The sequence below is a fragment of the Geotrypetes seraphini genome, chromosome 1, assembly GCF_902459505.1.
Source record: "Geotrypetes seraphini chromosome 1, aGeoSer1.1, whole genome shotgun sequence".
In the NCBI taxonomy this organism is placed as follows: domain Eukaryota; kingdom Metazoa; phylum Chordata; class Amphibia; order Gymnophiona; family Dermophiidae; genus Geotrypetes; species Geotrypetes seraphini.
In genome coordinates this window covers 24,702,493-24,717,536 of record NC_047084.1, presented here as the reverse complement: position 1 = coordinate 24,717,536, position 15,044 = coordinate 24,702,493, and the positions used below count along the sequence as shown (strand labels likewise).

Here is a 15,044-nt window from a genome sequence, read left to right as displayed (position 1 = left end):
ATTAATAATCGGAAGGAACCGTATATGCTGGGAGGAGAGAAGCTTTTATGCACGGACGGGGAGAAGGACCTTGGGGTGATAGTGTCCGAAGATCTAAAGGTGAAAAAACAGTGTGACAAGGCAGTGGCTGCTGCCAGAAGGATGCTGGGCTGTATAAAGAGAGGCGTAGCCAGTAGAAGGAAGAAGGTGTTGATGCCCCTGTACAGGTCATTGGTGAGGCCCCACTTGGAGTATTGTGTTCAGTTTTGGAGACCGTATCTGGCGAAGGACATAAGAAGACTTGAGGCGGTCCAGAGGAGGATGACGAAAATGATAGGAAGCTTGCGCCAGAAGACGTATGAGGAGAGACTGGAGACCCTGAATATGTATACCCTAGAGGAAAGGAGAGACAGGGGAGATATGATTCAGACATTCAAATACATGAAGGGTATTAATGTAGAACAAAATCTTTTCCAGAAAAAGGAAAATGGTAAAACCAGAGGACATAATTTGAGACTGAAGGGTGGTAGATTTAGAGGCAATTTTAGGAAGTTCTACTTTACGGAGAGAGTGGTGGATGCCTGGAATGCGCTCCCGAGAGAGGTGGTGGAGAGTAAAACTGTGACTGAGTTCAAAGAAGCATGGGATGAACACAGAAGATTTAGAATCAGAAAATACAGTGGAACCTTGGTTTATGAGCATAATTCGTTCCAGAAGCATGCTCGTAAACCAAATTGCTCGTACATCAAAGCAAGTTTCCCCATAGGAGAAACTCGCTTTGATTGGTTCCACCTCCTCCCCCCCCCCCCCCCGAGGCTACCAGCGCTGCTCCATTCCCCCCCCCCCGGCGATCCGGCATCCCCCCCTGAGAACCGGCATCCTCCCCCCACTCGCATTGCTTCCCCTCTCCACTGCGATCCTACATCCCCCCCACCAAGCACGGCAATGACATCCCTTACCTCGACTGGGCACCAGTGCCGGTGCCCGAAGATCCTCCCCTCTTCTGGCGCGGCCTAGGCTGGGCGGAGCGTCGCGTCATAGATCCTCCCTCTTCTGGGCTGGGCCGGGTTGGACTGGCTTTGAGCATTTGCGCATGCTCAAAGCCTTCTGGTCTCGCTCTCTCCGAGATTCTCATATTCAGAATCTCGGAGAGAGCGAGACCAGAAGGCTTTGAGCATGCGCAAATGCTCAAAGCCAGTCCAGCCCGGCCCAGGCCAAAAGAGGGAGGGTTTCCGACACGAAGCACCGCCCAGCCCAGGCCACGCCAGAAGAGGGAGGATCTTCGGGCACCGGCACTGGTGCCCAGTCGGGGTAAGGGATGTCATTGCCGTGCTCGAGGGGGATGTAGTATCGCAGGGGGGGGCAGACGTGAGCGGGAGGGGGGGAGGAAGCCGGATCGCAGGGAGGGGCGCTCGTACAGCGAGGCAAGCTCGGTTTACGAGGCACCAAGTTTGCAAATGTTTTGCTCGTCTTGCAAAACACTTGCAAACCAGTGCACTCGTAAACCGAGGTACCACTGTAATATTAAAAATTGAACTAAGGCCAGTACTGGGCAGACCTGTGTCTGTATATGGCCATTTGGTGGAAGATGGGCTGGGGAGGGCTTCAATGGCTGGGAGGGTGGAGAGGGGCTAGAGTAGGTTTTAATGGAGATTTTGGCAGTTGGAACCCAAGCACAGTACCGGGTAAAGCTTTGGATTCTTGCCCAGAAATAGCTAAGAAGAAAAAATTAAAAAAATTTAAATTGAATCAAGTTGGGCAGACTGGATGGACCATTCGGGTCTTTATCTGCCATCATCTACTATGTTACTATGTTACACTTGACAGCGCTAGCATGGAGAGGACAAAGGGAGTTGGGGTAGGTGAAGAGGCTGCAAAATTAACCTGCTAGCTAATTTTAAAGCTGCCGGTATATCACAGAAAATGAATCTAATCACATTGAAATTTTTTCATGAATCAGGCTGCTCTAGTATACACATTTTAGGTGCAAGACAGAGGCATGACCAACATAAGAATTGCCATACTGGGACAGACTGGAGGTCTATCATGCCCAGTATCCTGTTTCCAACAGTGGCCGGCCCAGGTTCCAAGTATCTAGCTAGACCTCAAAAGTCTAACTAATACTGAGCCACACGCTTCTGCCACTTTGAATCTGCCCTGCAAAGGGAGGGGCTAGTCTGGAAATTGCGAGAATCATACTCCGAAAATCATACTCCTAGACCAACAAACCACACCATACCCACAACCCAATATAGAATATGGATAAACCCCTGTGTGGGTCACTGCCTTGATTGAGCAGAGGGGGCTTATAGAGTACCTTTTGCAGCTTTGCCTCCTCATACTAGCTTACAATGCTTTCTTGAATACTTAAAATTTTCTTGAAAAGGGGATGGGATTTGATATATTGTCACTCTCCGATTAAAATCAAAACGGTTTATATATTACATACAGGTATGCAATTTTGTACCTGGGGCAATGGAGAGTTAGGTGACTTGCCAAGAGTCACAAGTAGCTGCAAAGGGAATTGGATCTGGCTCCCCTGGTTCTCAGACCACTGCACTTAAGACCATTTCTCTGCTCCACTCAAAAGCAGCTCCTTTATACAAGCCTCTTCACAAAAACTTACCAACACTCTCCCTCTGGAGTCCCAAAGACCAGTGTTAATTTATGCAAAAGTTTTCCAAAAATAAAAAGTACAGTGGTGCCTCGCATAACGGACGCCTCGCACAGCGAACGCTGCGCACAACGAACTTTATGTCTTGATCCGTACAACGAACTTCGTTTCACACAACGAAGTCGCCCGAGCTGCATCCTTCCGCGCAGGCACTGCTTAACTGCCCTCTCTCCGCCTGGCTCCCTCTTGCCCCCCCGACTCCCCGACACGATCGGGGCAAGAGGGAGCTCAAGCCCTCTTGCCCCCCGACTCCCCGACACGATCGGGGCAAAAGGGAGCCCAAGCCCTCTTGCCCCGCCGATTCCCCAACTCCCCGACAATATCGGGCCAGGAGGGAGCCCAAGTCCTCCTGGCCACGGCGACCCCCTAACCCCACCCTGCACTACATTACGGGCAGGAGGGATCCCAGGCCCTCCTGCCCTCGACGCAAACCCCCCTCCCCCCAACGACCGCCCCCCCCCAAGAACCTCCGACCGCCCTCCCAGCCGACCCGCGACCCCCCTGGCCGACCCCCACGACACCCCCAACCCCCTTCCCCGTACCTTTCTGTAGTTGGCCGGACAGACGGGAGCCAAACCCGCCTGTCCGGCAGGCAGCCATCGACGGAATGAGGCCGGATTGGCCCATCCGTCCCAAAGCTCCGCCTACTGGTGGGGCCTAAGGCGCCTGGGCCAATCAGAATAGGCCCGGGAGCCTTAGGTCCCTCCTGGGGGCGGGGCCTGAGGCACATGGGCCCAACCCGACCATGTGCCTCAGGCCCTGCCCCCAGGAGGGACCTAAGGCTCCCGGGCCTATTCTGATTGGCCCAGGCGCCTTAGGCCCCACCAGTAGGCGGAGCTTTGGGACGGATGGGCCAATCCGGCCTCATTCCGTCGATGGCTGCCTGCCGGACAGGCGGGTTTGGCTCCCGTCTGTCCGGCCAACTACAGAAAGGTACGGGGAAGGGGGTGTCGTGGGGGTCGGCCAGGGGGGTCGCGGGTCGGCTGGGAGGGCGGTCGGAGGTTCTTGGGGGGGGCGGTCGTTGGGGGGAGGGGGGTTTGCGTCGAGGGCAGGAGGGCCTGGGATCCCTCCTGCCCGTAATGTAGTGCAGGGTGGGGTTAGGGGGTCGCCGTGGCCAGGAGGACTTGGGCTCCCTCCTGGCCCGATATTGTCGGGGAGTTGGGGAATCGGCGGGGCAAGAGGGCTTGGGCTCCCTTTTGCCCCGATCGTGTCGGGGAGTCGGGGGGCAAGAGGGCTTGAGCTCCCTCTTGCCCCGATCGTGTCGGGGAGTCGGGGGGGGCAAGAGGGCTTGAGCTCCCTCTTGCCCCGATCGTGTCGGGGAGTCGGGGGGGCAAGAGGGCTTGAGCTCCCTCTTGCCCCGATCGTGTCGGGGAGTCGGGGGGCAAGAGGGCTTGAGCTCCCTCTTGCCCCGATCGTGTCGGGGGTGCCAGGGACCACACGGAGTCACCCACCGTACCACCCGATTCGGGTAAGCGCAGGTATCGGTGGGTGGCTTATTTGCGGGGGGGTGCCTTATTTTACATTTTTTTCTAAAAAGGGGGGGCTGTCTTATTTGATGGCCCTGCCTTATCGGGGAAACACGGTAGAAAAAAAAAAAAAATGAACAGTTAAGTCCCAGTTTTTGCCGCTGAGACTCTGCCCTCTCTCACTGTAAAATTAGACTCTACTTAGTCTGTCTTTAAATTTAAAAAATGTGTGTTGTTTTAAAAAACAATTATGTTTATAGATGTATCTAAATAAAAATAATAACCAAAAATTTATCTTTTTTTATGTCATCTTAGCATATTTTATGCTGCAGAACGAATTATTTTTTTTTACATGTATTGTTATGGGAAAACGCGTTTCACATAACGAACGTTTCACATAACAAACTTGCTCCTGGAACCAATTAAGTTCGTTGTGTGAGGCACCACTGTATTAAACTTTCACAATTTGGAGACATTAGTTTGTTGCTTCTAACCTACCCTGTTATTCAGAGACTAAAGCTATCGAGAATTAAATATATTTTTAAAATGTGCTCATTTGCCAAAAAGGACCAACTCAAGCTATAGAAATTAAACAAGAAATAATTCAACTTTATTAGAAAGTAATACATTATACATTTAATTGGAGGCTTGTTGTTGGTGCAATTTGTTATTCTCCTGAAGACTCAGTTCTTATGCAATATGCATTACATAATTTTCCAGTGCAAGAACCTAGCCCAACCAGATTTCATTCACACTGAAAAGCAACACTAGATCTGCAACAGAGTAGAACCACAATTCAATTTAAAGTCATGAATCTGCATTAGCTAGTTAGTCCCATCTAGTGATAATTGAGCTAATTCAGTGGTCTTCAATGCAAGGCTTACGAGCCAATGACGTCCCGCAAAGACTTTCTGAATGGTCTGCGCATATATCCATGACTCTCCTCCCTGGCAAAATCTGGTGCTTAGTCATCGTTCTCATTCCTAGCAGTGCTGCTCTTACTCTTCAGGCTGCCAGTAGAGTGAGTGAAGTAAACACACTACCTTCAATAGCCTGGAAGCTCTCTCTGCTAATATTTCTTGTCACCACATAGGTGGAAGCAGTAGCAGAGAGAAACCTTCTAGGCCACCAAAAGCAGCATGTTCACACTGCCAGGAGCCCAAAGAGTTTGAGCAGCACTGAAGGAAATAAGAACAGAGAGCAAGCACCAGATCTTGGCAGTGGGGGTGGGGGTTAGAAAATTGGTTGAGAATAATAGAGAGATGCTGGTCTGCAGGGATTGGGAAGAGAGGGAAAAAAAGATGCCACACCTCCAGGGAAAGAAAGAAAAGGGAAAGAGATGCCAGACTTTGGGATGGGGGGGAAGGAAGGAGAGAGGTGAAAGACAAGGGGATGCAAGGGAATAAGGAAAGAATACAGGGAGAGTAAGAGATGCTGGATTGCAGGAATGGGGAGGAAAGGGAAATAAGCTGCTAAACTTCCAGGGGAAAGGGAAGGTAGATATGCCAGACCACTGGATGGGGGAGAGAGAGAGATCCCAGACCACAGAAAAGGGGAAAGAGAAAGATGTCACACCGCTGGATGGGGAGGGAAGGAGAGAGAGATGTCAGACCACTGGATGGGGAGGGGGAGGGAAAAAGAGAGATGTGAGACCAGAGAGAGGAGGGAGAGATTCCAGAATACGGTAGGGGGAGGGGGGAAGGGAAACTGATAACCGATGCCAGACCACAAGGGGGGGAGAGGATGGAAGGAGGGAAGAGAGATTACAGACTAAAAGAGGGGGAAGACAGATGTCAGACAATGGGAGAGGGAAAGAGGAGATGGTACACAGGGATAGGAGAGGTGGGGAAGGGCAGAGAAATTGAAGAAATGCTGTTTATGGATAGATGGAAATAGGGGAGAGGAAAGAGGGAGATGGTGCACAAAGATAGATGGGAAGGGAAGGCATGGAAAAGCAGATTGAGAAGCAATCAGAAAAATGGAAGAAAGTTGAATGTTAAAAGTTAAGTACCAAAGATGGATATAGAACAGAAAGTGAGAGAGAAAAATAACAAATGGATAAGGCCCTCAAACAGTTAAAAGCACAGACAGAAGGAAGTGCAACCAGAGAATGGGAAAAATAATTGGAAAGAAAGAAAAAAAACCCCACAAAAAACCACCAGACAAAAGGTAGGAAAAATGATTTTTATTTTCAATTTACTGATTGAAATGTGTCAGGTTTTGAGAATTTACATCTGCTGTCTATATTTTGCACTGTTCAGGAATAAATGCATTTGTTTCTATTTCTCTGGTTTTGTACTGCATGCAGACTCTTATCTTAGGGTTTTGTTTGTGTATATTAGGTAGTTTAGTTTATGGTCCTGTATTTGCATAGGGTTTTATCTGTGTTCTGCACGTTTAATCAAGGCCAGGTATTCTGGTATGAATGTTGCAAAGCATTATTGGTGTCATGGCCCTTGCTTTAAAAATTAGTGGAAAAACCCTGAGCTGATTTCTAACCATCCACAATCTGTGTACCCTGGTTTAGCTTTGACCAGTCATTAGGATTTTATATTCAACTCTTTCCACAACTCAGCCAAGTTAAAGACAGATTATAATAAATAAGCACCCCAAAAATGGTGCAACATTTGAATCAAAATACAGAGAGCAAAACAAAGCATACACTAATTAAATATTTCATAACTACAACAGGGTGTTTGTTTATGAGCATCATGTTAAAATGAAGAGTTAGTAAAAAAAAAAAAAAAACCCAACATACTGAGACTGCACAGGAATCACACATGAATCCATCATGGTTCCCTAAATCACACTTTAAACTGATTAGTCTTAAAAGTGCCACCAGCCTCATTTATTCACTTTTCTGGAACCAGGAACCATGTCACATGCTTATCATTGCTTGTTTTATTGTTTGTAGATTGAGCATCTGTGCTAAGAATGCTTTCCAGGGCCTTCCCTCTGCACTAATTTGGTCTTAAGGAGGAAATTAATACCAAGAATATCCAAGGTAGTATTCTCAGAAATGCTCCCAATTTTATGTCCAGGTTTCTGGAGGAAAGCTGAGCTCTGGAGTTTCAATGCATGGATGAAGTTATGGCGCAAGAAGAGCTTTCCATACTTTTAACTGGGGTACAAAACAGGCTTATTCTGATGAGATGGGCTTCAAGTCAAAGTGGAAAGCTGCTTGCTGGTGCTAAACAATTACAAAGGAGATGAGGATGGGGCATTTTTAAAAGAACATACTAGTCAGATGGGATGTCTTGCTCATAACCCACCCCCCAACCCCCCCCATCACAAAACCTGACCAGCTATTTTCAAACCAGAAAGACATCTGGATTTCTTCTTCAAAAATATGAGCAGGCCATTTTTGTGCTTAAGTATCCAAAACAGCAGCCAGAGCTGGTTCAATCACTGGACCGGATGGTGAGGCTCTGGTCAAGGGTGCTGGAGATAGAGTACCAAAATCTCCAGCCTCTGAGTTCAACAATGCTTTCTCCTCCCCTCCACTCTTCAGCCCCTAGTCCAGCACTGCTCTCTCTCTTCCCCCACAACCTTCAACATTACTGGTAGCAATAGCATGCACAGCAGGCTGCTTTCAGCCAGCCTTAGGTCTTCCATTCGCTGCATCCTACCAACAGGATTTTGCATCAGAGGGAGGTGGGATGCAGCAGAGGAAAGACTCAAGGCTGATTATTCCCTATTCACATCTCTAGATCATTTATTGATGAGTTAAAAAAGCACCAGTCCCAGCACAGACACCTGTGGAATTCCACCTTCAACCCTTCTCCATTGAAAATATTGATCATTTAACCCTACTCTGTTTTCTCTTAACTAGTTCTTAATACAAAGCTCTTACTACATCTGGAACTCTGTCAAAATTGTTATTCACAAAAAGAAATGCCTAATATAGCTTACTTTAAATACCAGACCATGTGCTATCACCATTATATTCCTTAAATTCGAGGGATGAGAGGGGAAAAAAAAGAAAGAAGGATACACTGAGGAGCTATACACAATGTTTTAAAATACTGGATAATATTGCATTTGCACACAGGAGCCTTTTCAATAAGTTAAAATGAAGCTGAATCTCACCTGTAATTAAAAATACTGCTGTAAGGTGGAGGACTCTCACTCGTAGGCAAACTATTAGTGCTATTATAGGCTCCAGATGTTGAAGTGTCAGCAAAATAAGGTGGAGGAGGTGGTGGAAATATTATTACTGCATCTCCTGTCAAGAAAGAAACCAGTTATATCCATACATATTTAATCCAACTATTGCTCTCTTAAAAACTATACACAAAGCATAGCACAGAAAATACCTAGTTTGCCTGAATGTAACTAATCTTTAACTATGACTAAAACTAATTGAGCTAAATCCAAGCAAAACAAGTTATGCAAGGCAAAAAGAAGTCTATGTTTAGTATTCTGCAGGTAGCTAGGTCTGCAAAACAGAACGTTAGCATGGTTTACGGGTTATCAGAGGCAGTGATGTTTGCATAAAGTCCAACAGTTTAGAAACACACAATAGTAATGACATCTGGTGCAGGCACTGTGCATTTAAGCAGTTCTCTTTAATAACCCAACTACTGTATGTATGAAAAACACAAAAAGGAGGCACTTCTAAAACCAGGTGCTTCAAGTTAGGCACCCTGAAGCCACATGGTATGAGCCTAGGGCGAGACTCTATAAATGGTGCTCAAAAAGTGCCTACTTTCTCTGGCGCCCAAAGCACTATTCTATGAAGGACAACCGCCATTTGTAAAATAATGCTTAGCACCAATTCCTGTGTCCTAATTTTGGATGCTGGAGTTACACCTGCTAAAACCTGGTATAAATGCCGACTCCCAAGTTGGGCACACTCACCCATTATTCTACACACGCAACTTTCAAGAGGCTTTTGGCATACTCATGTCCTTTCCATGGTCATGCCCCCTTTTGAATTGTGCACTATAGGATTTAGGTGCCTTGACATTAGAGAAACATGCCAGCAAAATAGTGGAAACAATTATAAAAAATAAAATCGTGGAACATGTAGACAAACACGATTTAATGGGACAGAGTCAGCATGGGTTCAGCCGAGGTAGGTCTTGTCTCACCCAATTTACTTGACTTCTTTGAAAATGTGAATAAGCATGTGGATCAAGGTGAGCCGGTTGATGTAGTATATCTAGATTTCCAGAATGCTTTTGACACAGTTCCTCATGAGACTCCTGAAAAAATTAAAGAGTCATGGGATAGGAAGCAATGTTCAATTGTGGATTACGAATTGGTTATTGGACAGAAAACAAAGGGTAGAGGTTAAATGGCCATTTTTCTCAATGGAGGAGGGTAAATAGTGGTGTGCCACAGGACCAACCATTGCTATTTAACTTATTTATAAATGATCTGAAAAATTGGAACTAAGAGCGAGATGATTAAATTTGCAGATGACACTAAGCTGTTAAGTTGTCAAAACACATATGGACCTGTGAAAAATTGTAGGAAGACCTTAGGAAATTTGAAGATTGGGCGTCCAAATGGCAGATGAAATTTAATGTGGACAAATGCAAATTGATGCACATTGGGAAGAATAATCCAAATCATAGTTATCAGATGCTAGAGACCACTGGAGGGGGGGGGGGTCAGTGCTCAGAAAAGAAGATCTGGGTGTCATCGTGGACAATACAATGAAAGCTTCTGCCCAATGTGCAGTGGTGGCCAAAAAAAGCAAACAAGGTGCTAGGAATTATTAGGAAAGGTATGGTAAAGAAGACTAAGAATGTTATGTCTCTGTATTGCTCAATGGTGTGACCTCACCTTGAGTTCAGTTCTGGTCTCTATCTCAAAAAAAGAGGTAGTGGCATTAGAAAAAGGTTCTAATAAGAGCAACCAAGATTATAAAGGGGATGGAACTTCTCTCGTATGAGGAAAGGCTAACGAGGTTAGAGCTCTTCAGCTTGCAAAAGAGACCGCTGAGGGGAGATATGATTGAAGTCTACAAAATTCTGAGTGGTGTAGAATGGGTACAAGTGGATCGATTTTTTACTGCACCATGATTTACAAAGACTGTGGGACACTCAATGATGTTAGAGTTAGACTTTTAAAACCAGTAAGAGGAAATATTTTTTCACTCAGAAAATAGTTGAGTTCTGAATCGTGTTGCCAAAGGATATGGTAAGAGTGGTTAACATAGCTAGTTTTAAAAAAGGTTTGGACAAGTTCCTAGAGGAAAAGTCCATAGTCTACTGTTGAGACAGACATGGGGGAAGCCACTGCTTGCCCTGGATCAGTGGCATGAAATGTTGCTACTATTTGGGTTTTTGCCAGGTACTTGTGACTTGGATTGGCCTTCATGAAGACAGGATACAGGGTTAGATGGACCATTGGCCTGACCAAGTAAGGCTATTCTTATGTTACAATATAATTAAGAGGACAGTTAAACTCTGCACAGGAAAAAAAATGTGAATGTTTTGTGAATGTTTAGTTATAGGCGGTCTAGAAATTTTAGAAATAAAATAAAATCCTTTAACTATTTAAAGATCCAGAGAAATGACACCCAAAGTTTATCTAAGGCAAGATTATAATTTAAAATCAGTCCTGGCAAATAGTTTAACCTTTAATCAATTTACTGTACAACTGATTATGTCTGAAACAACTGGGATATAAGGCTTGGAACTTAATCCTATTATGATATGATATATGTATTACTCCTGGCTGTATGTTTTCTCTTTTGATGCTCTTTAATGATGATGACAACTGATTTGGTAAACAGTGGAGAACATTCAATTTTGAGGGTGACGTCCCCTACTAAGCTGTCAAAATGCAAAGATGGCAGTCTCGCGGCCATCTTTGCATTTTGTGAGTATGGAGTTTGTGTGCCGGCACAATAAATCCTCATGAAGGGGCAGAAGGGAATGTTTAAATAATTATTTTGAGAATTTTTTTTTTTTTAAGTTTTTACCAGCTTTCACTCATTTTCATATGAATGGATCATTTTACCCTGACGTAGCACACAGCGAAATGCTGGCTGGCCACCATCAGTTGGATTGCAAAGAAAAAGATAACATTTGAGCAAAAGAAATTGCTGAATTCCAAGTACAACTGTAAGTACTGTAGAAAATCTAAATGAAGTTCCATTGAGAAGATAAGTAACTTCTTAATTGGATTATTGATTATAAAGTTTTTGCATGCATTCAAGTTGTCATTTAATGAGTGAAAACAAGCTTCACATATGATTTTTATTTGAACATTGAACAATTTGAAATTAAACAACTGAACATTTACAGCATTCAGAATTAATATTTTTACCACACTGAAAATTTTTGGCAGGAAAGAGGTTTTTCAGCCAATGAGGTGGTTTCCCTTTCAACTCTGTTTTGCATCAGACAGGGATCCGAGGCTGTTCCTCCTTTAATTTATATGAACTTTCCCTCTTTTTGATATTTTTTTTGAAAGAGCCATTTTCAGTTTTGGATTGAACCCCACTATTTACCCTTCTCCACTGAGAATATTGACCATTTAACCTTACTCGAATTTCTGACTTTCAACCAGTTCTTAATCCATAATTAGGAAATAACCTTCTATTTCATGACTCTCTAATTTCCTCAGAAGTCTTCATAAGGGTACTTTATCAAATGCCTTTTGAAAATCCAAATACACGATAACAGGTTCACCTTTATTACCTGATTGTAAATATTACAGCAAGACTGAGTCTTTCTGTAGAAAATCACAATGCTGGTTACATAGTACAATTTTGAGGAGAGGTTACAAGATAAGTAGAAAAATAAGGGGAATGTCAGAAGGAGCTGGAAATTTACGAGATAGTTAGAGTGGATGCTGTTTACTTTGTTGGGTCTTAGGGGAATATTACAGGTAGGGAGAGGGGAGAATAGCAAGGGGGAATGGAAAGGGGGATTAGGATATCTGGATGAATTTTTTGAAAAGTAGGGTTTTGATTTCTTTTCGGAAAGTTTTGAGGTCAGTTGTTGCTGTTAGAAGGTTGGAGATGGAGGGGTCCAATTTTGCTGCCTGTGTTACTAGTAGGTGGTCATACATCTTTTTGTGCTTAGTTCCTTTGAAAGGGGGATAGGAGAATGGGGACTGGGTTCTCCTTTGTCTGGATTAGAGGTTCCTGTTTAGGCGGTTGTTTAGGTGGGTGGGTACCGTTCCATTTAATGCTTTGAATAATAGGCAGTATAGTTTGAATTGAATGCGGGCTTATATAGGTAGCCAGTGTGAATCTAGGTAGGCTTTGGTGATGTGATCAAATTTTCCAAGAGAATAGATCAGTCTGAGGGCTATGTTCTGTACGGTCTGTAATTGTTTTATTAAGTATGTGGGGCATGGTAGGTAGAGGATATTGAAGTAGTCCATTAGACTTAGGACTAGGGATTGGACTATGAGTCTATATCGCTCTTTGTCGAATAATTTTCTTATTTTTCATAGGTTGCGCATGGTAAAAAATGCTTTTTGAGTGGTTTTGTTGATTTGAACCTGCAGGATGCAGCATCTGTCTATTGTTACTCCTAGGAGTTTGAGAACGGGCTGTATGGGGTATTTGGTGGCATTTATTTCTAATTCGGTTATAGATGGAGTTTTGTCCTTTTCAAGCAATAGAAATTTTGTTTTGTCCGGGTTGAGCTTCAGTTTGTGGTCAATCATCCATTTTTCCACTGCTTCTAGTGGTTTTTTCAGGTTGTCTGTTGTAGTGGGGTCTTGTGAGTCGAAGGGGAGGAGTATGGTTATGTCATCTGCGTAGCTGAATTAAGTTACTTCTAGGTTGTCTAGAATGGTAGCAAGGTAGGATATGAAGAGGTTGTAGAGCATGGGTGACAGTGGTGACCCTCGAGGTACTCCGCAGGGGTTGGTCCAGGGGTCCGATATAAGATCTTTTGTTTTTACTCTGTATGTTCTTGTTTTGAGGAATCAAGTCTGACTATTGATTTAAATAGATTTGAATTAAATCAAATCCACCCTGTGGGAGATGGCATCTGTAGAGAAAGAACACTACATTTAGGCCCACCATCACAGAATTGGAATTTAAGGCCACCAAACACCCAATCCAGCCTGAACTTAAACTCCTAGGAGTTGCTGCACAATGCTGGCCCAAATCAATAAGACAACCCAGAAAGCTATCCTAACTGTGAGAAATCTACGTAAAATAAGAAAATACTTCGACAGAGCAATACAGGCTCATTGTCCAATCCCTAGTCTTAGGTATACTGGACTACAGCAACTCCCTCTATCTGCCATGTCCTGCCAACATGCTAAAACAACTTCAGACTATACAAAACACTGCTCTCAGACTGATCTACTCTCTGAGAAAATATGACCACATCACCACTGCATACCTAGACTCACACTGGTTACCAATACAAACACGAATTCAATTCAAACTTTACTGTCTACTATTCAAAGAATTAAATGGCTCTGCCCCCTCCTACCTAATCAACCGCCTAAATCAGACCCTCACCACTAGACAACGAAGAACTCGGACCCCTTTTGCTTACCCTCCACTCAAAGGTATCCAGCGCAAGAAGATGTTTGACACCCTCATTGCGACGCAAGCAGCAAAACTCGACCGGTCCATCACCAACCTGTTGACAACAACCTGCAACCTCAAATCATTTCGAAAAGAAATCAAATCCATTCTTTTCAAAAAATACATCCAGATACCTTAACCCTCCCCCTCTTCCCTCTCCACCACGATAAAATCACCTCTCAAAGCCTCCACTTCTTTGGTAATCCTTTCCTCTTCAAAATATCAACCAAGTACACTGTTACTTAAATATAAAACTAGAAATGTCCAGCTATCCTATCTGTTTCTTATCTGTAATATTGCCTAGAAATGTTTTAGTCTTCGTAATGCCTAACCTGCAAGATTTCCTGGAAATATCCAGCTACCTTATTCTCATTTGTAATAAAAAAAATTGTAACGTTCCTGGAAATGTCCAGTTAGCTCTTTTGTAATCCGCCTTGAACTGCAAGGTACAGGCGGAATAAAAGTCACCAATGTAATAACTTTAGTTCTGGCTTGGAAAAATCATCACGGTCCGATTTCTATCCCCCCAGTGAAGTTACCAAATACTTCTCCCTCTCTCTCCTCCCATTCTTATAAAATATGCTTATTCTAAGGACAATGAACAAAGTAGATGGAAAAAAAAAAAAAAGACAAAACAATTGCTGGCAGGAAAATCTATTCCTGGAATCTGCGATTAACCTGAACAGGCAGGTGAAAACTGGTGCAAGAAAAACAAAGCACAGCTCCTTCTAGACTGGAGCAGCCAGCTGAAACCCAGTCACAAGATTATAATCAGAATAAATATCTTTATGAGTTTGAAACCTCAATAGTGTGTGCAAGTTATGCTACAGCTAACCTTTGTCAAATACTAATAAAATTGATTACTGATGGGCCCTTCTATTGAAATGCATTACATTTTTAGCTTAATGCCTAGAACGGTGTGCAGAAAGTCCAAAACTGTTTTCCCCCAATGCAGATTTTCCATTAACATTAACACACTATACCTGATCTCAGTTAATGTGGAAGCACTAATCATTTCCAATTTAGGAGGCAGTAAATGGTCCCAAATTAATGCTGCATTAGCTACTTAGCACATATTAAGGCTGGCTAACATTTCCAAATGCATTCTCTACCATGCTCCCAAGAAAAGAAAATAAAGTTACATGCAGTTTAAAGCACACAAACACATAAAAAGAGAGGCAAAATTACCACAAAACTCTGTAGAGCAGGGGTGCCCACACTTTTTGGGCTTACGAGCTTCTTTTAAAATGACCAAGTCAAAATGATCTACCAACAATGAAATTAAAAAAATAAAACACAAAGCACACTGAAAGGCAGAGAAAATGTTAATTATCATTTATATTCCGGGTTTTTTTCAAAGAGGTCATGGCAGATGACTCTATGCAATAATGCCATCTCAGTAACAACC

The 15,044-nt window shown here is 43.8% G+C and overlaps 1 protein-coding gene across 3 annotated transcripts in view; it reads right to left on the bottom strand.

Moving 5' to 3' along the window:
• Positions 1–15,044, bottom strand: part of TMEM171 (transmembrane protein 171) — a 41,033-nt gene that overhangs the window by 14,652 nt on the left and 11,337 nt on the right. For all 3 annotated transcript variants that reach the window (XM_033929223.1, XM_033929231.1, XM_033929237.1), the window contains one exon: positions 8,209–8,344. In XM_033929223.1, the coding sequence (XP_033785114.1) occupies positions 8,209–8,344 (136 nt within the window). The remainder of the gene's footprint in view (positions 1–8,208; positions 8,345–15,044) is intronic.